This window comes from Ovis canadensis, chromosome 1 (assembly GCF_042477335.2).
Source record: "Ovis canadensis isolate MfBH-ARS-UI-01 breed Bighorn chromosome 1, ARS-UI_OviCan_v2, whole genome shotgun sequence".
Taxonomy (NCBI): Eukaryota; Metazoa; Chordata; class Mammalia; order Artiodactyla; family Bovidae; genus Ovis; species Ovis canadensis.
The window spans coordinates 78,987,914-79,012,858 of record NC_091245.1 but is presented as its reverse complement, the minus strand read 5'-3'; the positions used below and the strand labels follow the sequence as shown (position 1 = coordinate 79,012,858).

At 36.0% G+C, this 24,945-nt stretch overlaps 1 protein-coding gene across 3 annotated transcripts in view; it reads left to right on the top strand.

Annotated features, from left to right (window-relative positions):
- DPH5 (diphthamide biosynthesis 5) overlaps positions 1-13,751 on the top strand; it is a 42,195-nt gene extending 28,444 nt beyond the window's left edge. For all 3 annotated transcript variants that reach the window (XM_069598927.1, XM_069598928.1, XM_069598930.1), the window contains exons 6-8: positions 9,721-9,760; positions 11,208-11,311; positions 12,808-13,751. In XM_069598927.1, the coding sequence (XP_069455028.1) occupies positions 9,721-9,760; positions 11,208-11,311; positions 12,808-13,031 (368 nt within the window). In that variant the 3' untranslated portion in view covers positions 13,032-13,751. The remainder of the gene's footprint in view (positions 1-9,720; positions 9,761-11,207; positions 11,312-12,807) is intronic.
- The last annotated feature ends 11,194 nt before the right edge of the window (positions 13,752-24,945 follow it).

Here is a 24,945-nt window from a genome sequence, read left to right as displayed (position 1 = left end):
AAACCAGAGGCAGGAGGCTTAAGTCCAAATCCTGAGGACACCAGAGAACTTCTACTCCAGGGAACATTAATCGATAGGAGCTCATCAAATGCCTCCATACCTACACTGAAACCAAGCACCACCCAAGGGCCAACAAGTTCCAGAGCAAGACATACCATGCAAATTCTCCAGCAGCACAGTAACATAGCCCTGAGGTTCAATATACAGGCTTCCCAAAATCACACCAAACCCACTGACATCTCATAACTCATTACTGGACACTTCATTGCACTCCAGAGAGAAGAAATCCAGCTCCACCCACCAGAACACCCACACAAGCTTCCCTAACCAGGAAACCTTGACAAGCCATCCATCCAACCCCAACCACAGTGAGGAAACCACAATAAAGAGAACTCCACAAACTACCAGAATACAGAAAGGCCACCCCAAACATAGCAATATAAACAAGATGAAAAGGCAGAGAAATACTCAGCAGGTAAAGGAACAGGATAAATGCCCACCAAACCAAACAAAAGAGGAAGAGATAAGGAATCTACCTGATAAAGAATTCTGAGATAGAGAATCTACCTGATAAAGAATTCCAAATAATGATAGTAAAAATGATCTAAAATCTTGAAAATAAAATGGAGTTCAGATAAATAGCCTGGAGACAAGGATTGAGAAGATGCAAGAAAGGTTTAACAAGGACCTAGAAGAAATAAAAAACAGTAAATCAATAATGAACAATGCAATAAATGAGATAAAAAACACTCTGGAGAGAACCAACAGTAGAATAATGGAGGCAGAAGATAGGATAAGTGAGGTAGAAGATAGAATGGTAGAAATAAATGAAACAGGAAAAAAGAAAAATGAATTTAAAAAAATGAGGATCTCAGAGACCTCTAGGACAATGTTAAACGCCCCAACATTCGAATCATAGGAGTCCCAGAAAAAGACAAAAAGAAAGACCATGAGAAAATCCTTGAGGAGATAATAGTTGAAAACTTCCCTAAAATAGGGAAGGAAATAAGCACCCAAGTCCAAGAAACCCAGAGAGTCCCAAACAGGATAAACCCAAGGTGAAACACCCCAAGACACATATTAATCAAATTAACAAAGATCAAACACAAAGAACAAATATTAAAAGCAGCAAGGGAAAAACAACAAATAACACACAAGGGAATTCCCATAAGGGAATCTTTCAATGGAAACTCTTCAGGCCAGGAGGGAATGGCAGGACATACTTAAAGTGATGAAAGAAAATAACCTGCAGCCCAGATTACTGTACCCAGCAAGAAGGAGGAATCAAAAGCTTTACAGACAAGCAAAAGCTGAGAGAATTCAGCACCACCGAACCAGCTCTCCAACAAACGCTAAAGGATCTTCTCTAGACAGGAAACACAAAAAGGATGTATAAACCCAAACCCCAAACAATAAATGGCAATGGGATCATACTTATCAGTAATTACCTTAAATGTTAATGGTTGAATGCCCCAACCAAAAGACAAAGACTGGCTGAATGGATACAAAAACAAGACCCCTATATATGTTGTCTATAAGAGACTCACCTCAAAACAATGGACACATACAGACTGAAAGTGAAGGGCTGGAAAAAGATATTCCACGCAAATAGAGACCAAAAGAAAGCAGGAGTAGCAATACTCATATCAGATTAAATAGACTTTAAAACAAAGGCTGTGAAAAGAAAGAAGGACACTACATAGTGATCAAAGGATCAATCCAAGAAGAAGATATAACAATTATAAATATATATGCACCCAACATAAGAGCACTGCAATATGTAAGACAAATGCTAACAAGTATGAAAGGGGAAATTAACAGTAACACAGTAATAGTGGGAGACTTTAATACCCCACTCACACCTATGGATAGATCAACTAAATGGAAAATTAACAAGGGAACACAAACTTTAAATGATACAATAGACTAGTTGGACCTAATTGATATCTATAGGACATTTCATCCCAAAACAATGAATTTCACCTTTTCCTCAAGTGCACATGGAACCTTCTCCAGGATAGATCACATCCTTGTCCATAAATCTAGCCTTGGTAAATTCAAAAATATTGAAATCATTCCAAGCATCTTTTCTGACCACAATGCAGTAAGATTAGATCTCAATTACAGGAGAAAAACTTAAAAATTCCAACATATGGAGGCTGAACAACACACTGCTGAATAACCAATGAATCACAGAAGAAATCAAAAAAGAAATCAAAATATGCATAGAAACGAATGAAAATGAAAACACAACAACCAAAACCTGTGGGACACTGTAAAAGCAGTGCTAAGGCAAAGGTTCATAGCAATACAGGCATAACTCAAGAAACAAGAAAAAAATCAAATAACCTAACTCTACACCTAAAGCAATTAGGAAAGGAAGAAATGAAGAACCCCAGGGTTAGTAGAAGGAAAGAAATCTTAAAAAATTAGGGCAGAAATAAATGCAAAAGAAACAAAAGAGACGATAGCAAAAATCAGCAAAGCAAAAAGCTGGTTCTTTGAGGAGATAAATAAAATTGACAAACCATTAGCTAGGTCATCAAAAAACAAAGGGAGAAAAATCAAATGAAAATGGAGAGATCACAACAGACAACACAGAAATACAAAGGATCATAAGAGACTACTTTCAGCAACTATATGCCAATAAAATGGACAACTTGGAAGAAATGGACAAATTCTTAGAAAAGTACAACTTTGCAAAACTGAACCAGAAAGAAATAGAAAATCTTAACAGACCCATCACAAGCACAGAAATTGAAACTGTAATCAGAAATCTTCCAGCAAACAAAAGCCCAGGACCAGACGGCTTCACAGCTGAATTTTACCAAAAATTTAGAGAAGAGCTAACACCTGTCCTACTCAAACTCTTCCAGAAAATTACAGAGGAAGGTAAACTTCCAAACTCATTCTATGAGGCCACCATCACCCTAATACCAAAACCTGACAAAGATGCCACAAAAAAGAAAACTACAGGCCAATATCACTGATGAACATAGATGCAAAAATCCTTAACAAAATTCTAGCAAACAGACTCCAACAACATATTAAAAGGATCATACATACCAAGTGGGCTTTATCCCAGGGATGCAAGGATTCTTCAATATCCACAAATCAATCAATGTAATATACCACATTAACAAATTGAAAAATAAAAACCATATGATTATCTCAATAGATGCAGAGAAAGCCTTTGACAAAATTCAACATCCATTTATGATAAAAACCCTCCAGAAAGCAGGAATAGAAGGAACATACCTCAACATAATAAAAGCTATATATGACAAACCCACAGCAAACATTATCCTCAATGGTGAAAAATTGAAAGCATCCCTAAAGTCAGGAACAAAATAACTCTCACCACTGCTATTCAACATAGTTTTGGAAGTTTTGGCCACAGCAATCAAAGAAGAAAAAGAAATAAAAGGAATCCAGATTGGAAAAGAAGAAGTAAAACTCTCACTGTTTGCAGATGACATGATCCTCTACATAGAAAACCCTAAAGACTCCACCAGAAAATTTCTAGAGCTAATCAATGAATATAGTAAAGTTGCAGGATATAAAATCAACACACAGAAATCCCTTGCATTCCTATACACTAATAATGAGAAAATAGAGAAATTAAGGAAACAATTCCATTCACCATTGCAATGAAAAGAATAAAATACTTAGGAATATATCTACCTAAAGAAACAAAAACCTATATATAGAAAACTATAAAACACTGGTGAAAGAAATCAAATAGGACACTAATAGATGGAGAAATACACCGTGTTCATGGATCGAAAGAATCAATATAGTGAAAATGAGTATACTACCCAAAGCAATCGATAGATTCAGTGCCATCCCTGTCATGCTACCAACGGTATTTTTCACAGAGCTAAAACAAATAATTACACAATTTGTATGGAAATACAAAAAACCTCAAATAGCCAAAGCAATCTTGAGAAAGAAGAATGGAACTGGAGGATCAACCTGCCTGACTTCAGGCTCTACTACAAAGCCACAGTCATCAAGACAGTATGGTACTGGCACAAAGACAGAAATATAGATCAGTGGAACAAAATAGCCCAGAGATAAATCCACACACCTATGGACACCTTATCTTTGACAAAGGAGGCAAGAATATACAATGGAGAAAAGACAACCTCTAACAAGTGGTGCTGGGAAAACCGGACAACCACTTGTAAAAGAATGAAACTAGAACACTTTCTAACACCATACACAAAAATAAACTCAAAATGGATTAAAGATCTAAACATAAGACCAGAAACTATAAAACTCCTAGAGGAGAAAATAGGCAAAACACTCTCCAACATAAATCACAACAGGATCCTCTATTACCCACCTCCCAGAATATTAGAAATAAAAGCAAAAATAAACAAATAGGACCTAATTAAAATTAAAAGCTGTGTACAACAAAGGAAACTATAAGCAAGGTGAAAAGACAGCCTTCAGAATGGGAGAAAATAATTACAAATGAAGCAACTGACAAAGAATTAACCTCAAAAATATACAAGCAACTCCTGCAGCTCAATTCCAGGAAAACAAATGACCCAATCAAAAGATGGACCAAAGAACTAAACAGACATTTCTCCAAAGAAGACATACAGATGACTAAAAAACACATGAAAAGATGCTCAACATCACTCATTATCAGAGAAATGCAAATCAAGACCACAATGAGGTACCATTTCACACCAGTCAGAATGGCTGCTATCCAAAAGTCTACAAGCAATAAATTCTGGAGAGGGTGTGGAGAAAAGAGAACCTCTTACACTGTTGGTGGGAATGCAAACTAGTACAGCCACTATGGAGAACAGTGTGGAGATTCCTTTAAAAACTGGAAATAGAACTGTCATATGACCCAACAATCCCACTGCTGGGCATACACACCGAGGAAACCAAAATTGAAAGAGACACATGTACCCCAATGTTCATCGTAGCACTGTTTTTAATAGCCAGGACATGGAAGCAACTTAGATGTCCATCAGCAGATGAATGGATAAGAAAGCTGTGGTACATATACACAGTGGAGTATTACTCAGCCATTAAAAAGAATACGTTTGAATCAGTTCTAATGAGGTGGATGAAACTGGAGCCGATTATACAGAGTGAAGTAAGCCAGAATGAAAAACACCAATACAGTATACTAATGCATATATATGGAATTTAGAGAGATGGTAATGATAACCCTGTATGCGAAACAACAAAAGAGACACTGATGTGTAAAATAGTCTTTTGGACTCTATGGGAGAGGGTGAGGGTGGGATGATTTGGGAGAATGGCGTTGAAACATGTATATTATCATATGTGAAATGAATTGCCAATCCAGGTTCGATGCATGATACAGGGTGCTCGGGCCTGGTGCACTAGGATGACCCAGAGAGATGGGATGAGGAGGGAGGTGGGAGGGGGGTTCAGGATGGGGAACACATGTACATCCATGGCAGATTCATGTCAATGTATGGCAAAACCAGTACAATATTGTAAAGTAAAAAAAAATAAAAAGACATTTAGGTTGTCTCATGTACAAAGTTCTCTATTATTCAATAATATATAATTTGTACATTATCAGAACCCCAATCAATATATCTCTTTTAAAAGAGAAGACTGTAGAAAAGTTTTACTAATGGTTAGCATTTCTTATAGGGTAGAATTTGGAAATTATGTAGAGCAAAGGTTAGCAAACTACCTCTGCTGGATCAGATCTAGGCTACCACCTGTTTCATAAAGTTTAATTGGAACACAGCCACGCTACTTCATTTATGTATTATCTATGTCTATTTCATGCTACAATGGCAGCAATAAGTAGTTTTGGCAGAGACCTTGTGGCGTTCAGAACCTAAAATATTTACTTCCTCGTTCTTTACAGAAACGTTTACTGACTCCTGATCTAAAGTAAAATTCTGCCTAATTTAATGTACACCCTGTATTCCCCAGTGATTTTCTTTCCCATTACCTTGTGTAACTTCTTGTCTTATCATTCATCTGAATTGTTTTATTAACTCGTTGGTTTCCTTCTTCATAAGAGCAGGGACTTTGTCTTACTGATTCCTCTCTTTCTAATGTCTAGAAGTGTAGCACAGTGTAGCTGTCCAACAGATATGTAATAGAAGTTAATTGGTTGACTTTTTCTTTTAGTTTCAGACTTGATCTTATTACCCATTGGCACAGAAAATCTTTAATTCTTGCTGGTTCATTCAGTTCCAGCTAGATTACATTCCTTTTTTACTCCAGTAAGAGTGACACCTAATTAATTCTAGATCTAGTTCAGGCCATGCATGCTTCTCTGGTATTTTTTTGGCTTATGCCTGAATCCCACAATTTACTGGTATGATAATGCTTTCTTATTTTAATTAATTATCAGTGTAATTTAGTAATTCATTATTAGCTAATTAGCTTTATAGTTTTGTGTTTGGATTTTCCATGTGGAAAGATACTAGTCTCCCTCTTTAGTAGTTCTTATTGGCAGAACTTATTTTGTGGTTCTTGTTAATTCACGTGGAATATGCCATTAAAGGTATCCATCATGTTATCTTATACTTTAGAGCCAATTAAGGCCAGCACTATGTAGAAAGTCAAAGGAGAATGATGCAAGAGGTATAGGCATTTAAAAAAGCTTTTATTAAAGGCAGAGGTAGAAATATATGCAACTGAGGGATGAAAAATAGGGATTCATTGGAGCTCAGATATGAAGTGTGTGTGTGTGTGTGTTTAAACAACAGAACTGAGAAGTTTCTAAAACAGAATGGGGATAAAAGTAGTCTTAAGAGGCAAGCTACCTGTGATAACATAAAGTTTATGTATCACGAAAAAAATGGAGGAAAGGGGGAAAAATTGGAATTATCTTTTGGAAGCTTTGAAAGGGCAGTTAGAAATTCAGCTCACAGTATTTATTAAGTATTTATGCCCACTGTGGAGTTAGGTTCTTCTGGAATACCAAGGAAGTATTAGACCTGGGTCCTGCTCTCAGGATTTTGAAATTTAGTTGGAACTAATGTGCTGTGTACCTGAAAGTTGAGAGAACAATTAAGTTCTATTGTATGTAGAGGCAGGAAGGACAAACCAGAACTTTGGCTCTTGAACTTTCTCTAAGAGCTGCTGCCTCTTTTCTTGGCTTTCCTGGGAAAAGACAAACAAGGTTAAACAATATATCTTCCTTGCTCCATTAACAAAAACAGGAACAAGGTGTGAAGTATAAGATATCATGATTCTGACTTCGCAAACCATAGATCTCATCATTTAATCACCTGGAGTTCTCATTATTTTTTTTTCTTTTTTTTTTTTAGTTCTTTATTTTTTTAATTTTAAAATCTTTAATTCTTACATGCGTTCCCAAACATGAACCCCCCTCCCACCTCCCTCCCCATAACATCTCTGTGGGTCATCCCCATGCACCAGCCCTAAGCATGCTGTATCCTGCGTCAGACATAGACTGGCGATTCAATTCTTACACGATAGTATACATGTTAGAATGCCATTCTCCCAAATCATCCCACCCTCTCCCTCTCCCTCTGAGTCCAAAAGTCCGTTATACACATCTGTGTCTTTTTTCCTGTCTTGCATACAGGGTCATCATTGCCATCTTTCTAAATTCCATATATATGTGTTAGTATACTGTATTGGTGTTTTTCTTTCTGGCTTACTTCACTCTGTATAATCGGCTCCAGTTTCATCCATCTCATCAGAACTGATTCAAATGAATTCTTTTTAACGGCTGAGTAATACTCCATTGTGTATATGTACCACAGCTTTCTTATCCATTCATCTGCTGATGGACATCTAGGTTGTTTCCATGTCCTGGCTATTATAAACAGTGCTGCAGTGAACATTGGGGTACATGTGTCTCTTTCAGTTCTGGTTAATTAGTATGTATTTGTTGAATGCCTGCTCTTATGGGCCATACCCTGTAAGGATTAGTGAGAATATGTCATGGTAAGACATATTAATATCTTACCATATAATATGTCATAGAGAATTTAAAATTTACTTGGAAAGTCAAGAATAATATATATGATGTAATTGGAGAGTAACAAAATATAGCATTAATTGTATGGCTATCTCAAAGGACAAAGAGCCTTTGGGAGAAAGTCTGTTAAGGCTTTCTGAAGGAGTTGGGACTTTTACTCTACTTAAGAGGCAGATAGTTTAAGTTGAGCTGTCATAGTAGAGCCACATGAACAAATTTATTCAGTAGAATTTATGGTGTATCTGCTAGATACTTTACATTATGCTAGGTGCTGGTACTAAAATGAATAGGATAAGCTTACATTCTAGAAAGTAGAAAGGAATAAATATGGCCTGTGTAGGTACAAGGTAAGATGAGTCTGGCTTGAATTTATTCACTAATACAGACTTACATTAGTGAAGAAGCATTTGCCCATAAAAATTGTCCCCAGCTCTCTTCATTTTTAAAATAAAATTCTATAGAACATATCATTTAAAAAGTGAAAAAGTGTAAAATATTAAAAACTTAACTATCACAAATAACATTTCAGAAGCTCAAGGTGAATGTATTAATAAATGTTTACTTTTTAAAAATGATTACAACTATTAGGTAAAGGAGATCTAAGTTGATGTTTATATCATTAATTATATTGCAGGCCATATTTCAATAACAGGTATACATATTTCCTATATGTGCCATACAATGAAAATGCCAAAATAATGAATTTCAAACCTGAAAAATATATTCATTGCTGGTTCTAAGAACATTTAGAAATATATGTAAGGGATTATCTCTAGAGCATTTTCCAAGCAAATACTTAGTATCCTTTGTAAGAAAAACTTTTATAATCACTTGAGAAAATTTATAATCACTTGAGAAAGTTGTCAGAGTCTATCAAAAAGACCACTCAGTTACACTGTATTTATTTTTGCAGAAACAAACTTTGGCCGAACCATTTGTTTTTAGCATGTAGAACAGGAAGCAGCTGTTGCTCTTGCTGTTGTGTACTGAGTTCCTGTGAGGATGTAGAGTGATTCTGCCTTTTTACCTTCTACCAGATTGTTTAGCTGAGCATCAGTGATTACAAAGCATAAAGAATCAAATCTTTGTGATGCTTGCATCATCAGGCTTTATGAGAGCAAGGGCTATATGTGTTTTGGCTGTTGTGGCTACTGGTCCATGCTTGGGAAATCCCCATTAAAGTATGAATATTTGCTATTAAAATGTTTCATAAGTTACTGGCATGTCTTACCATTCACACAAAAGTGAAAGTCTCTTCAATATGTTGTAAGAATTTTCTTTTATTTACATTATATGCATTTAAGCTTATATTCTAGTGCCTGAAAAATATAGGAACATGTTAACAAGAACTTTCCAGTTGGGTCTGTGCAGTTACCAGCTAATAGAAATGAACACAAAGATTTTGATTAGCTGTCAGATAGTGTATATGCCAATATTTATGCAACTCTTTCCTGTCTTCTTTTCCAAGAGGAAATTCAGTCTGTTCAGGATGGTCTCAGGGCCAACCTCATGTTTGTTTTCTAGCTAATGATCTTTATACAACCACAAGCTTCCATTCTTCTTTATATTTCCTTAAAAATGTGGCCAGATACAAGTGTGAGGGAAGATTGTCACAAACTCTCAAATTAGCATTTTAGAGACTTGAGAATAATATTTACCAAAAATTTAGGTGTTTCAGCTGAAGTTTACATGTAGGATTTTGGGTAAAGTACTTAATTAAAAGAGAACTATTTTTTTGCTTCCTACAGACATCAAAGTAAAGGAGCAGTCTTTGGAAAATCTAATCAAGTAAGTTCATATTCTGAGAATGTGTAATTCTATTTTAATTCCATGGACTATAAGTTCTACTTAAATGACATAAGTTCTAAAGATTGTTGAAAATCACTTTTCAGTAACAGTGCAAAATTTAACACTTTCAATCTTATGAAATGTTAAGCAGTATGATAGAATGGAAATAGCAGTACATTTCATGGGTTCAGTATTGAGAACAATGGTTGGCACCTAATAGGCACTCAGTAAATATATGTGGAATGAGTTAATTGAGAATCAGAAGACATGGGTTTGAGTCATGAGTCGGACTCTGGTTATGTGCTCTTGGGAAAGTTACTTCCATTTCTGAGCCGTATTGTCTTCAATTGTATATTGGGGGAAATAACCCCTTTTTACTTATAGATGCAGTGTCCCATACAGTAGCTGCTACCCACATATAACTAATGAGAGCTTTAAATACATATGACTAATGTAACTGAGGAATGGAATTTATAATTTAGTTTTAATTAATTTAAAACTAATACTCAACTAAGTAACTAGATAGCATTTAAGTATATTTAGAACAATTCAATATGTAAATCTACTTTTACAACCATGAATTTTATGAAATTTTATGATCTGAATACAGATCAAGTATTTCCAGTGAAAATTTAACATTTGAATTAAGATGTGCTAAAATATAGAATACATTTCAGATTTCAAAGACTTAGTACAAAAATGATGTATAATAATTTGTATAGGAATTAATGTTGAAATATAACATTCTGGATATATTGGGCTAAATAAATACATTATTAAAATTAATTTTGTCTCTTTTTTTTACTTTTGTTATTGTGGATACTATTGAAAATTTTAAACTATATTTGTGGCTTGCATTATATTTCTCTTAGGCCTGAGTTACAGAATTGTTTTGAGAGTCAACAAAATAATCTATATGAATTTTTTTATAAACTGCAAAAGCAATATTTTGACCATTGAGCACATTTGATAGGCTTTTGAGGCACATGGAAGTAAACATATCTTAGCCTCCAAGACTTTGAGATATTTATTGCTGTAGTTTACTTTTCTTAGAGGAAGATATAAAAAGAGGAATTTGTGGTTTAAACATGGTAATAAAAATGAACCCTATAAAATCTGATTATATAACAAATTCCTACTTATTTTGAATTATTTTTGCCTAAAGTACCACTTTGAATAAGAGTAACTTTGATATAAACATTTATCTTTAAGTTGTTGGACTTATTTCTGCCAACATTTCAGTGAGATGAGAGAGCATTTGAAATAGGACAATGAAGAAAGCTTAAGAAACTAAAGGTAAATGATATACTTAAAGTGAGTAACAAGTGGCAGCTTCAAACAGAACATAGAATGTGGTAATTGAGTATACCTGGGGGAATAATTACATTAAAAATGTATTATGTAATTTCATGGCTAAGAATAGTGGCATCTACTTTTACACTTACAGGGGAAGAAAGATCTATGAACCTCCTCGGTATATGAGTGTCAACCAAGCAGCCCAGCAACTTCTGGAGATTGTTCAGAATCAGCGAATACGAGGAGAAGAACCAGGTACTCAGGAATCTTAAAAGGGCTCTCATATTCCCCTCATGCTGCACTGAGATGAGTATGTAACATCTGAAACACACACATGCATTACCAACACCACTAAAGTGAGAGTCGGTGTGTTTGCATTCATTTTTTCCTTATCATTGTTTTCATCTTTCCCTCAATCTCATAGGCTGAAAGTTCTACTGAAAGAAAAGTAATGGATTTCTTTCTAGTAATATTAATATCATTCTAGAAAGTAAGGATTTTTTTTTTTACAAATTAACTATAAATCAGATTTTATGTAAATAGCTTAGTATAAATATTTTGGTGAAATACAGAACCTCCATTTTAGCCCAAGTCTACAGTGAGCTCTATCCTGTGAAAGTATACTTATTCTTTTTCTCATTTTCAACACTGAGACCAGGTATAGTTGTTTTTTCAGGATAAAGACAAGAGAATTTACCCTTGCATTCTTAATATCTAGACACAGTAGATGTGCTATATAATAAAATGTTCATTGTCGATAGATTTTTATTGAGAGGTTCTTAAATAAGTCTGTCATTATATTCTGTTACAAGGTGCTGGCTGGCTTTGAACACATATTTATTGATAGAAAAGATACACAAAGAGATTCTTTAATAACCATTGGCCTCAGTAGGCCTTGTTAAAATCATGAAATAAATAACCTGCAGGGGTGCTCTATACCCATACCTTTGTACAGAGTTCCTTACATTCCTGCTTGTCCTTGGAGAAATCATTTGCCCCATTTAGGTCATTTTTCAATCACGACAGCTTTTCCAACTAAAGAAAATCACAAGAGGGTCTGCTAAAGAGCAGACACACTGGAATGAATAATGAAGTTCACTAATGTATGTTATTTCGAACTTAAAAGCATAAGTAATGTCACAGTGTCTATTATTTCTTCAGGGCTGTGTAGTTTACTAAGTACTTTCATATCTATTATCTTAGTCCTTAAAACACCATTTATGAAGGATAGTTTTCCCATAAAAAAGAAGAAACTGAAAGTTTGTCATATAGCTGAGTGGTCAAGCACAGACTCAAATCTATGTATTTATCTCATAATCTTCTGGTTTTTCCAGTATATCTTGGTCAATGTGAAGATATCTCAAACATTTTATTTATAGTGTAAGCATGTGATAAACACTGTCCACTAAGAACCTAGTTAAAGACAAATGCTATGTGATTAAGTATGGATACAGGTAATTATTCATCAAGTCCTAAAATTTTAAACTAAAGTAAGTCTTTGGAATTCTGAAATGGTAAAGTTAGGAAGTACTACTTTACTTTAAATGTTAGGTAGTGCAAATAATTTAGAAAAGCCTTAGATAAATCAGCAGATAGTATGTCTATAATGAGTGACTAAAGGAGATTTAATATATTTGCAACTTATTTGGGACTTCTTTAAATGTATTTTTGGTACTAGTGTTAGTTTGAGTGGATTCAGGATAATGCATTTACTGAATTGAATGGTGGTATCTTTGTTTTTCTTTCAATAGCAGTCACCGAGGAGACACTCTGTGTTGGTTTAGCCAGGGTTGGAGCTGAGGACCAGAAAATTGCAGCAGGCACTTTGCAGCAAATGTCTACTGTGGACTTGGGAGGACCATTGCATTCCTTGATTATCACTGGAGACAGCTTGCATCCACTGGAGATGGAGATGCTAAGTCTGTTTACCATACCAGAAAATAGCTCAGAATCCCAAAGCATTGGTGGACTCTGAATACAGGCATTTTCTATTGCAAGATGTTAATTTCAGTCATATATACACATACACGTATTTGTATAACAAACAGGTCTTTTGGTTTACCTAATAAGTATAAATTGAGTGACCAAGAAGAAAGATATTCCAACAGTGCTTGGTTTCCTGTGTCAACGAGTTTTTACCCTGTGATATCATCAGTTGTTGCTGCTATTTTGGCAGTTTTTCAGGATGAACATACGTGGAACAGACCAAACTGGAGAACTTAAAGCTAGATAGCCATAGACAGAGTCATTTAAAAGCAAAGTCTGTTAATGAAACCAGTTTATACAAGATAGAACTTTCTTCTCTCTTAAAAAGTCTGATGTCCTGACTGCGAGATACATTGTCCTGACAGCATGTGGTATTAATGCATATAAACAGAGATGAGACAGCACATGGTATTAATGCATGTAAACAGAGATGAGAAGAATATGTTACCAGCCAACAGTCCCACTTACTTAGGGCTCAACTGAGCACACGCCACAGCATGACATCCTTTTGCATTGCTTTGTCTTCTTTAGCTGATGTCCTAATTATGTGCCTCATATTCTGCTGTATTTTGGAGGTTATATAATAATTGAATTATAAATGTTCAGCCAGCCATGTACAGTTGCTGTTTGGCTTTAAATAGCATCTTTCACATCCAAGCTGAAAAGTGGAATATTTGCTGACTACAAAATAAAGTTTTTATAAATTTAAGCTCGAAGACAACAATAGATTGGTCAAGATTTGTCGTATCACTTAACAGTTAATATGCCTCCTATATATGCAAGTAGCCACATTCTTCTTCCTAGTTGTAAATCACACTTCATTTATTATGTTTCATGACTATGAAGTGTTATACTTTTTGTCATTTCATAATAGAAATAGCCTTGCTCCATGGTAGTTTAGTTGGTCTAACTCTGATTTCAGTTGATCCTTGAACAACACAGGTTTGAACTGTGTAGGTCCACAAAATATATACTAAGTACTGCACAGTCTGGTTGGTTTAATCTGCAGTTGGTTGAATCCATGGATATGGAACCACAGATGTTTTCAACTGCATGGAAGGGTCAGTTCCCCTAACTCCTATATTGTTCAAGGTCAGTCACTCCATTTCCATGGCCTAATCAGTTTATCTGACCTCTTTGCTCAGTAGATTTACTAAAAGTTGAGCAACTATTTCCCTACTTTCTGAGAGCAACAGTTAATAGGAGATTATTTTGAGTTATTTTATTTGAGATAAAAGATCTTAATATATGTGAACCATTCTACTTTCAATCTGTCAGATGCAAAATAAGAGAGACCCAAGGACATTTAAGTAACAGTTCTGTATTTTTTTCCTAAGGCATTAAACAGTGAAGAATTATAAAATGAAGGCCTTCTGATTTGGGTAGTGGTGGAATAGCTTGTAATGTACAAACTCTCCCAGTGATAAACTCTGGGAAAATATAATAAATAACTGTCTAAAGGCACCAAGGAGTGACCAGAAATAGTAAGAGAACTATACTTACATGATTTTTCCCTCAGGGCATTTACAAATCCGTCTAGTGAGTGGGAAGCTAGAAAGGAAGAGAAAGTTGCGGTCTTAACGTCTTAAGCTGTTGGAATTGGCTGCTGTTGGAGGAGCTGTGAATTGAAGGAGGAGATTCTAGAAGTGAAGGTGGCTCTGAGGGAAGAGACTTCTAATCTGCATGCGATTTCCTCCTGAATCTTTGGCTAACTCTGGCATTGTGCATGTGCAGGGAAGACTCCAGTGAACCTGGTGGAAAGCTGTAGCTGGGAGGCTGAAAAAGCTGAGCAGAGATTGTTGCTCTCTGTTGCAAGAGAACTCAAGAGTTTGAATCCCAACAAGTTAGAAAGCCTTTACCTTAGACTTTGCATCAAATCCCTAGAATGGCTGTATATAGCAGTAAAGGCTGTGCCTAGGGCTAAGGATTTGTGCTAAAACTAAAGACAGAATCTTTAACATAATGTGAAATCAAGCCTCCATAAAATCAAGGTGACTAGCCAATAATTACCTGCCTGCTAGAACAAAGCTTATCACTTCCAGAGCATGATAACAAAATGAATCAATCTATCAACAATGCCTCGAATGCCATAAAATATTGAGGCATGCAATGAAATAGGAAAATATGACTTAAGGTTAAAAAGAGAAAAACACAGTAAAAAGAGATCCTACCAACCCAGATATTGAAATTAGCCAACAAGGATTTCAAAGCAGCTCAGAACTGTGATCAAGGATGAAAAGGAAAAGTGGTTGTAGTGAATTAATGTAAATGAGTACTCTTAGCAGATTAATGGAAACAAACAGAAAACCCCAAATGGATGAAGTTAACAACAGAGTGTGGATGATGAATAGAAATTTTCTGAGGAAAAAAGATTGGAGGGAAGAATGAAAGAGCCCAGAGCTTCAATGCCATGTGGGACAGTATCAAGCAGTTCAACATATATGTGATTGGGTCCCCAGAAGCAGAACAGAAAACAAATAGGTCAGAAATACAAATAAAACAATCATGAAAGCAGAATTAGTCACCAGCAGACCCACACTACAAGGAAAGCTGAGGGAAGTGTTTTGGGTTGAAGGTAAATGACATTAGCTGAAAGGAAGGAAATAATAAATACATAAGTATAAATGACTATCAGGTTTTCTTTGCTTTATGTTTTTAAAAGCTATTGGGCTTCCCTGATAGCTCAGTTGGTAAAGAATCTGCTTGCAGTGCAGGAGATCCCGGTTCGATTCCTGGCTTGGGAAGATCTAGTATTCTTGGGCTTCCCTGGTGGCTCAGCTGGTAAAGAATCCGCCTGCAGTGCAGGAGTCCTGGGTTCGATCCCTGGGTTGGGAAGATCCCCTGGAGAAGGAAATGGCTACCCACTCCAGTATCCTGGCTTGGAGAATTCCATGGACTGTATAGTCCATAGGGTCGCAAAGAGTATGACATGACTGAGCGACTTTCACTTTTAAAAGACAGCTGACAATTTAACATAGTATTGTGGCATGTGTTTAGCTATAAAATATGTGCAAACAATAACACAAGTTCAGGGGGAAAGGGAATTATACAGTTGCAGGATTATTACATTTTATTTGAAGTAGTAGAATAATAACTGTAGGTAGACTGTGTTAAGGATATGTATTCTAATCCTTTGGCAACTACTACCAAAAAAACACACACACACACAACTTGGCAGAAGTTAAAAAAAATGAGAGGAATTAAATACTGAAAGACATATAGTTAAACAAAAGAGGACAGAAAAGGAGGAAATAAATATTAAAAAAACATAGGACAAAGAACAAACAAATAGTGGAATGGAAGACTTAAATCCAGCCAAACCAATAATTGCTTATTGGTATCACAGTTGTAAATTAAGTAGTCCAGCCAAAAGGACCAGTTTTTTTTTTTCAAAGGCTCAACTAAATGTTGTCTACAAGAGTTAAACTTTATATATAAACACTCTGGATGAAAGTAGAAGAATAGGAAAAAAAGAAACAATACAAACAGTAAGCATAAGAAAACAAGTGGCTGTACTAGCATAAGACAAAATAGACTTAAAAAGAAGGAGTATACCAGAGATATACTTTTCATAAAGAAAATGGGCAGTTCATCAAGAAGACAATCTTGCATGTGTATGCTTTGAATACCAGCTTGAAAATACATGAGGCAAAAATTGGCAAAACTGAACGAAGATGCAGACAAATCCACAATCAAAGTTGGGGATTTTAACAGTTTTCTCTCAGGAACTGATAGAAGTAAACAATATCAGTACAAGTATTGATTTGAACACCAACCATTTAGGTCAAATTATTAGGTCACTACAGTCAACTGGTAGAATAGATATTTTCAAGCACGCATGAAACATTTATGAAAGTAGACCATAAGCTTGGCCATTGACCACAATGGAATTAAAATTGCTGGCAAAAAGATATCTATAAAAGTCCCAAAATTTGGAGATAGAACAGTATGTTTCTGAGTAAAAACATAAACAAAATGTGAAAATTTGTGGGATGCAGATAAAGTAGAAATTTACTGCTTTAGAAAAGAAGAAAGCTTTAAAATCAGTGATCCAATTTCATTTTAGAAAGCTGGAAAAGCAGAGTGTATTAAATTTTAAGTAATTAGAAGGAAGCATCCTGGAATGCAAAATCAAGTGAGCCTTAGGAAACATCACTACGAACAAAGCTAGTGGAGGTGATGGAATTCCTGTTGAGCTATTTCAAATCCTAAAAGATGATGAGCTGAAAGTGCTGCACTCAATATGCCAGCAAATTCGGAAAACTCAGCAGTGGCCACAGGACTGGAAAAGGTCAGTTTTCATTCCAATCCCAAAGAAAGGCAATGCCAAAGAATGCTCACACTACTGCACAACTGCACTCATCTCACACACTAGCGAAGTAATGCTCAAAATTCTCCAAGCCAGGCTTCAACAGTATGTGAACTGTGAACTTCCAGATGTGCAAGGTGGTTTTAGAAAAGGCAGAGGACCCAGAGATCAAATTGCCAATATCCGCTAGATCATTGCAAAAGCATGAGAGTTCCAGGAAAACATCTGCTATATTGTGTACACCAAAGCCTTTGACTATGAATCACAACAAACTGTGGAATATTCTTAAAGAAATGGGAATACCAGACCTCTGACCTGCCTCCTGAGAAATCTGTATTCAGGTCAAGAAGCAATAGTTAGAACTGGACATGGAACAGCAGATTGGTTCCAAATCAAGAAAGGAGTACATCAAGGCTGTATATTGTCACCCTGCTTATTTAACTTATACACAGAGTATGTCATGTGAAATGCCAGGCTGGATGAAGCACAAGCTGGAATCAAGATTGCCAGGAGAAATATCAATAACCTCAGATACTGAGATGACCCCACCCTTATAGCAGAAAGCAAAGAAGAACTAAAGAGCCTCTTGATTAAAATGAAGGAAGAGAGTGAAAAAGTTGGCTTAAAACTCAACATTCAGAAAACTAAGATCATGGCATCCAGTCCCGTCACTTCGTGGCACATAGATGGGGAAACAGTGGAAACAGTGAGAGACTATCTTTGGGCTCCAAAGTCACTGAAGATGGTGACTGCAGCCATGAAATTAAAAGACACTTGTTCCTTGGAAGAAAAGCTATGACCAACTTAGACAGCATATTAAAAAGCAACGACATTACCAACAAAGGTCCATCTAGTCAAAGCTGTGGTTTTTCCAGTAGTCATATATGGATGTGAGAGTTAGACCATAAAGAAAGTTGAGTGCCGAAGAATTGATGCTTTTGAACTGTGCTGTTGGAGAAAACCCTGAGAGTCCCTTGGACTGCAAGGAGATCCATCCTAAAGGAAATCAATCCTGAATATTCATTCAAAGGGCTGAGGCTGTAGCTGAAACTCCAATACTTTGGCCACATGATGTGAAGAACTGACTCACTGGAAAAGACCCTGATGCTGAGAAAGATTGAAGGCAGGAGGAGAAGGGAATGACAGAGGATGAGATGGTTGGGTGGCATCACTGACTTGATGGACATGAGTTTGAGTATGCTACAGGAATTGGTGATGGACAGGGAAGCCTGTCGTGCTAAAGTCCATGGGGTCACAAAGAGTCAGACACAACAGTGAACTGACTGAGAAGGAAGCAAATGCTTTACATAACAAACTGGTGAAATAGAAAATGGACAAACAGTAAAGAAAAGCCAATAGAATGTCAAAAACATTAAGGGCTAATAGTAGTAAAAGTTGCCAGGGTATGTAATACTGAAAATCTCATTATTGGTAGGTATATAAATTGGCACAACTACTTTGGAAACTAATTAGCAGTTTCTTATAAATTAAACATAACAACTGCCCCACGAACTTTCAAAACCAGTCCTATGTATTTACTGAGAAGAAATAAAAACCTACTGACAAAAAGCAGTCCATGAATGTTTATAACTTTGTATCTTTATTCATTCATAGCCCCAAACTGGAACCAAGCCATGTGTCCTTTACAGGAGAATGGACTTAAAAATTGTATGTTTTGCAATGGAATATTACTTTACTATAAAACAGAAAGAACCATTGACACAAAAAACCTGGGTGAATTTTAAAAATAGGTAAAAGAAACCAGACATAAAAGAGTACACTTCCATTTATATGAATTATAGCAACAGGCAAAACAGTGCTTGAAAAGAAAACAGTGGTTACGGAGAGAGTGAGAGTGACTAGAAGAACAGAGAGAGTGAAGAGTGGTGAGTGACGAGGAGGCAGAAAGGCACTGTGGTCATGGAAAGGTTCTGTATCTTGATGTGGTGTTGACTGTATGGGTATAAATATTTACCAAAATTCATTAAGCTGTATAGATTCAGGGTCTGTGCATTTTTCTGTTAGGATTTCCAGATAAAATAGGGTTATGCATTTAAGCTGAATTTCAGATAAACAACTTTAAAAATACATTATGTTCCATGCAATATTTGGGACACTTAAGAAAATATTTATTTGAAATTGCATTGAGCACCTGTGTTTTTATTTGCTAAATTTGCCAAATCTAATCTTTATGTAATTTAACCTCAATAAATTAAATTGTAAAATAAAAAATGTGCACTATTCATCAGATAGTTTAATGCTATTTTAAACTATCATACAGTGAAACTACTTTCATAATCTAGACACAGACTAGTTCTATCTCTCACAAAAACGCCTTCACCCTGTCCCTTTATGTTCACCCCTTCTACCCACCTATAATGCCTGGCAACCATTGATCTGATCTTTCTCTGTAGTTCTGTCCTTTTGAGAATTTCATGTAAATGAGACTGGCTTCTTTCAATAAAATGCTGCTGAAGATTCATCCAAGTTATTGTATGTATCAGAAGTTCATTTTTTAAAATTACTAAGTAGTAGTCTCATATAGACACACTGTTCTTTGTTTATCCATTTACTATTTGAAAGAGATTTCGTTTTTTTTTTTTTTTCAATTTTTAGCAGTTATACATATAGTTGTTAAAATATTCACATACTGGTATTTGTATGAATGTAGATTTTTATTTCTCTAGAGTAGACACCCAGCAGTGCAGTTGCTGCATCATATGATAAATGTACATTTAAGTTTATAAAAAACTGCCAAAATGATTTCAAATGCCTGTGTCATTTTGCTTTCTTGCAAGCAATATAAGAGTTCCCATTGCTGTGTATCTTTGTCAGCACTTCATATTGACAGTTTTTTATTTTAGCTCTTCTGATAGGTGTGTTGTGGTATATCATCATAGTTTTAATTTGCATTTTCTTGGTGGCTAATGATGTTGAACATCTTTTCATGTATTTATTTACCATTTTTATACCCTGCTAATGAAACATCTGTTCATGCCTTCGGCCCATTTTTAATTTGATTTTTCTTATGGTTAAATTTTGATTATTCTTTATCTATTTTGGATATAGGGCTTCCCAGGTGGCACTAGTGGTAAAGAACCTGACTGCCAATGCAGGAAACGTAAGAGACACAGATTCGATCCCTGGGTCAGGAAGATCCCCTGGAGGAGGGCATGGTAATCCATGCTAGCATTCTTGCCTGGGAAATTTCATGGACAGAGGAGCCTGGCAGGCTGCAGTCCATAGGGTCGCAAAGAATCAGACATGACTGAAGCGACTTAGCACACATACGTACTGGATATAAGTTCTTTGTCAGACTGTGATTTGTAAATATTTTCTCCTAATCTGTAGCTTGTCCTTTTATTTCCAACTGTGTCTTTGCAAAGCACAAGTTTTTCATTTTGATGAAATCCAGTTTATTAACTTTTTCTTGATCATGTTTCTGTTACATTATATAAGAACCAATAAGCAAACTCAAGGACATGTAGATTTTATCCTATGTTTTCTTCTAAAATTTTTTACAGTTTTGTAGTTTACACTTATCTGTAGAATATTTTGTTAATTTTTATCTGAAGTGTGAGTTTTAGATGAAAGTTGTTTTTTTTTCTTTTTTTGCATGGAGATATTCAGTTGCTTCAACACCATTTAAAAAGACTATCATCATTGAACTGTTAATGTACTGTTGTCAAAATCAGATTGCCATAGTTGTGTTGACCATATTTGTGTGGATCTATTTCTGAACTCTTTGCTATTCTGTCGGTCTGTGTCTCTTTCCCTTCTGTAATAGCACACTGTCTTGATTTCTTTAGCTTTATGGTAAATCTTAAAAACAGCTAGTGTAATTCCTCTAGTTTTCTCTTTTTCAAAATTGTATCTAGTTTAGTTCCTTTGCCTTTTTATATGAATGTCAGAATGAACTTAACATTTATGTAAAGCTTGTGAATTTTGATTGTAATCATCTGATCATGTTGCCTTTCATGTGGATATTTTAGCATTTATCCTTTGGGCGTTTGCTCAGCTTCCTGTATCTTAGGTTTATGTCACCAAATTTGGGACATTGTTTCTTCAAATATTTTTTTCAGCACTTCTGCTTCGTCATTGTATGTAGAGTCCTCTCCTTCTGGGCATCTGATAACAAAAGTGTTAAGACATTTCTTATTGTCCCACAGGTCTCTGAGCTCTGTTTATTTATTTTTTTTCCAATCTATTTTCTCTGTTATTTAGTATGGATCATTTTTATTGATATATTTTAAAATTCACTGACTTCTCTGTCTTCTCCATTCTGCTGTTGACTTGATTTTGTATATTTTAATTTTGGATACTGTTCTAAAATTTCCATTTGGTTCTTTTTATATCTTCAGTTTTCTGTTTTAACTTCTGTTGCAAGATAAGTGATTGCTTGTTCAAGCATTTTTGTAATAGTTGCTTTAAAGTCTTTGTCCAATAATTGCAACTTTGGTATCATTCAGCCTTGGTATCTGTTGATTGTTTTTCATCTGGAAGTTGAAGTTTTTGTGGCACTTTGCCAATTTGGATTATAGCTTGAACATTTTGAGTATTATGAGATTGTTTCTTGTTTAGATTCTGTGGTTTGTGTTTTAGCAGGCAGTGAGCCTGGTTAGGTGCAGGATGCAATTACTAGTCCACCTTCTATGGGCTGAGGTTCCAGTGTCAGTTGGGTTTTCAAGGACTGCAGTTCTTTTTTGATCTATCTCAAGTTTATGTGACCCAGGCTGGGACCTAGACAGTTGGATAATTTAGTCTTTTGGTATGCCAGGTAGGAAGGATCAGATACAAGCCTTACTGACTTGAGTGTGAAACTTGGGGTTGATAATGGACTTTTCCAGGTTGCTTTCCTGAGCTCCTCTCCATGATCTGACTACTTCCTGGTTCCCTAGGTTCTTTTTTTTTTTTTTGGTGCTCTGTTCAGAAACTTGGAGTTCTGTTTATTCTGTTGCTCTGTGACTCTTTCATGATTGGGCTTACATTCTGACCCATGTGCAGAGGTGGACAGGGGAAAAAGCAACAGGGGTATACACTACCCTTTTGAAATCATAACTCTATCAAACAGAAAAATTCTTCTCTGTTATTGTTCTTGTGGGTTTCCTTAGTTGGTGGCCACCACTACCAGATTGTCTTTGGAAGCCAAAGGGAATTATTTGCTCTGAGTTAACTACAAACGTAGTGACTTTGTCTTGTTTTGAAGCTCTGAGGAAATCAATATGAACTGTGTACAAAGTATTGCTCAAGGGGAAGTAGTATGATGCACATACAGGACAGATAACCCCTGTGAACTTGAACAACAATCTGATCTAACAATGCTTAGAGTAAAAAAAACACCCTAATAGCTAATCAGACAGACCTTATTATTATAGTTTTAGAAGCAGTTGCAATGTTTTCAAAAGTCTGGGTCAAATGGCAGGGTTCTAATTGCACTGAAACTGTACCTATGTTTTCCTGACTTTCCTAAAGTCAGGAAATATTTTGGGGAACGCTTTTGTTTTCATATTATTTTGTTTTTCTTCTGGCTTTAGCAGTGACTGCCCTACAAAGAATACAGTTCACTTTGCCAATCCATATAGAACTATTTTTCAAAGAGGTGTTAAACTTCATATTAAAAGCATAATTCAATTTTTTCAATAAATTTTGATTGTTTAAACTGTGCCAGATGAGTATTGTCATACTATTATTACTCCTGTTGGTTATAGGACTTTATTAAAGCCTGAACTTCATGGTAAATCATCTTTGAAGTATAGAAGTAGAGCAGGATGAGCTGACAGAGTATTTGAATGAGCTAGAATCCTATTAAAATGGTGTTGTCTTTTTCATGCAGAATGAAAAATAGTAAATTACTGTCGTTCTGTCTAATCTGTTAAACTTGCTTGCTTCTCCCTTTCTTTGCTGTTTCTATGGTCTAGAGTAATACAAAGTTTGCTTATTCCATATCATGAGTAATGAGGTTGAATAAGGAGGGAAAGAAAAGCATTACAAGTTGCTGAAATTATTCACAGGAATTTGTATTTGATGAGCATTTAAGAGAGTCACTCAAGATTCCCGAGTTGAAGGAATTAAAAGTGGAAACTGGGTAGCTTACTTCATTAGTATAACACAAGTTGGCTTCTGGGGGAAGGAAGCAAAAACTCAAAGATTGGGTAATGAACTGTTATAGTAAATAATTTGCCTATAACATGTATGTAAACAGAAAGGGCTGCTCTAATGGGCTGTTGGCAGACCACTGTAGACTTCCCTTAGGCTACAGGCTGATTCCAGAGAGTACAGGAAAGGCAGGACAGGGATCCCTGGCAGGTTGCTTCAGCTCTTGGAGGTCAAAGTCCACTATGCAAAATGGCCAGCAGAAGGTAGTCAGGAAACCAGGATAGGGGAAGTGTTTGAAAAGAACTTAGATAGGAGTCTGATTCAGCAGAAATTCCTTGTACTTCCTGGCTAAGGCCAGAATTGTTTTTGTGGTGTGTTGAGGGTGTTTGTGCATGTGTGCTGAAATGGAGGTGGCTAGAGTCGGACACTGAATAGGAGAAGTCAGACAATTCCACATTGTGACTCTGCACACAGCAGTGAAGTACTATGAAGTACTAGACAGGGCAGTGGGAATGGAAAGGTGAGTTTAAAAGATTTCCAATAAATGAGGAGGAATTTTTGATAGGGGATTCAGGAAATGGGAGGTGGCAAAGGCAATATTTAGATTTCTAAGAATTCTTTAAGGAATTCTGAACAGAAATGGTAGCTGAACAGATTTGAGTGGGAAAAGTAAAATTAGAGATGCTGTTAGTTCTGCCATAGCGTGGCAAGAAGTAAGCCATTGATGGCTTTTGATTAACTCTACAAACTAGGGAGGAGTGAAGCCGTATTACTAAGCGCTACAGAAATGGTTAGAGAGCAGGCAGAAGTGCATGTAGACACACGTGAGATACTTGACAACACACTGAGGATAAAGCCCTCACTGTATAGCACAGATTGATGGTAAGGAAGAGACTACTTTGATGAGTATGTTTGAGAAAATGGGATGAGTGGGATCTGGGGTTTTGCGAAGAAGTTATTTTAAAAAAGAATTTCTTCTGATTAGAGGGAAAACTTTGTAAGGATAATGGTCAGATGTTTTTGGTCTTCATTTCCTGTAGGCTGAGATGATACAGAACAAGGTGAGAAAATAATTTGAGGTTAAATATCTGGAGATACTTTTGAGATTTGTTTATGAGGTAAAATAATGAGTAGGAGGATTTACAGTGAGGATCTTCAGTGTCGAGACATTTCCAAGTCTTCTGCTATCTCTTCTCTCCTGATCAGATTTGCTGTTCCTGGGCCCTGAGAATCATTCTTTCCCTTACATTCCCTAAGTCCTCCAGAATCTGTTCCAGTGACTTAAATTCACAGCGGTCTTTTCAGCTAATCAAACTAACAGACAATTCAGGTTGTTGTTGTTGTTGTTCAGTCACTCAGTTGTGTCCAACTCTTTGCAACCCCTTGGACTGCAGCACACCAGGCTTCCCTGTCCTTCATCTCTCAGAGTTTCCTCGAACTCATGTCCATTGAGTTGATGATGCCATGCAATCATGTCATCCTCTGCTGCCCCCTTCTC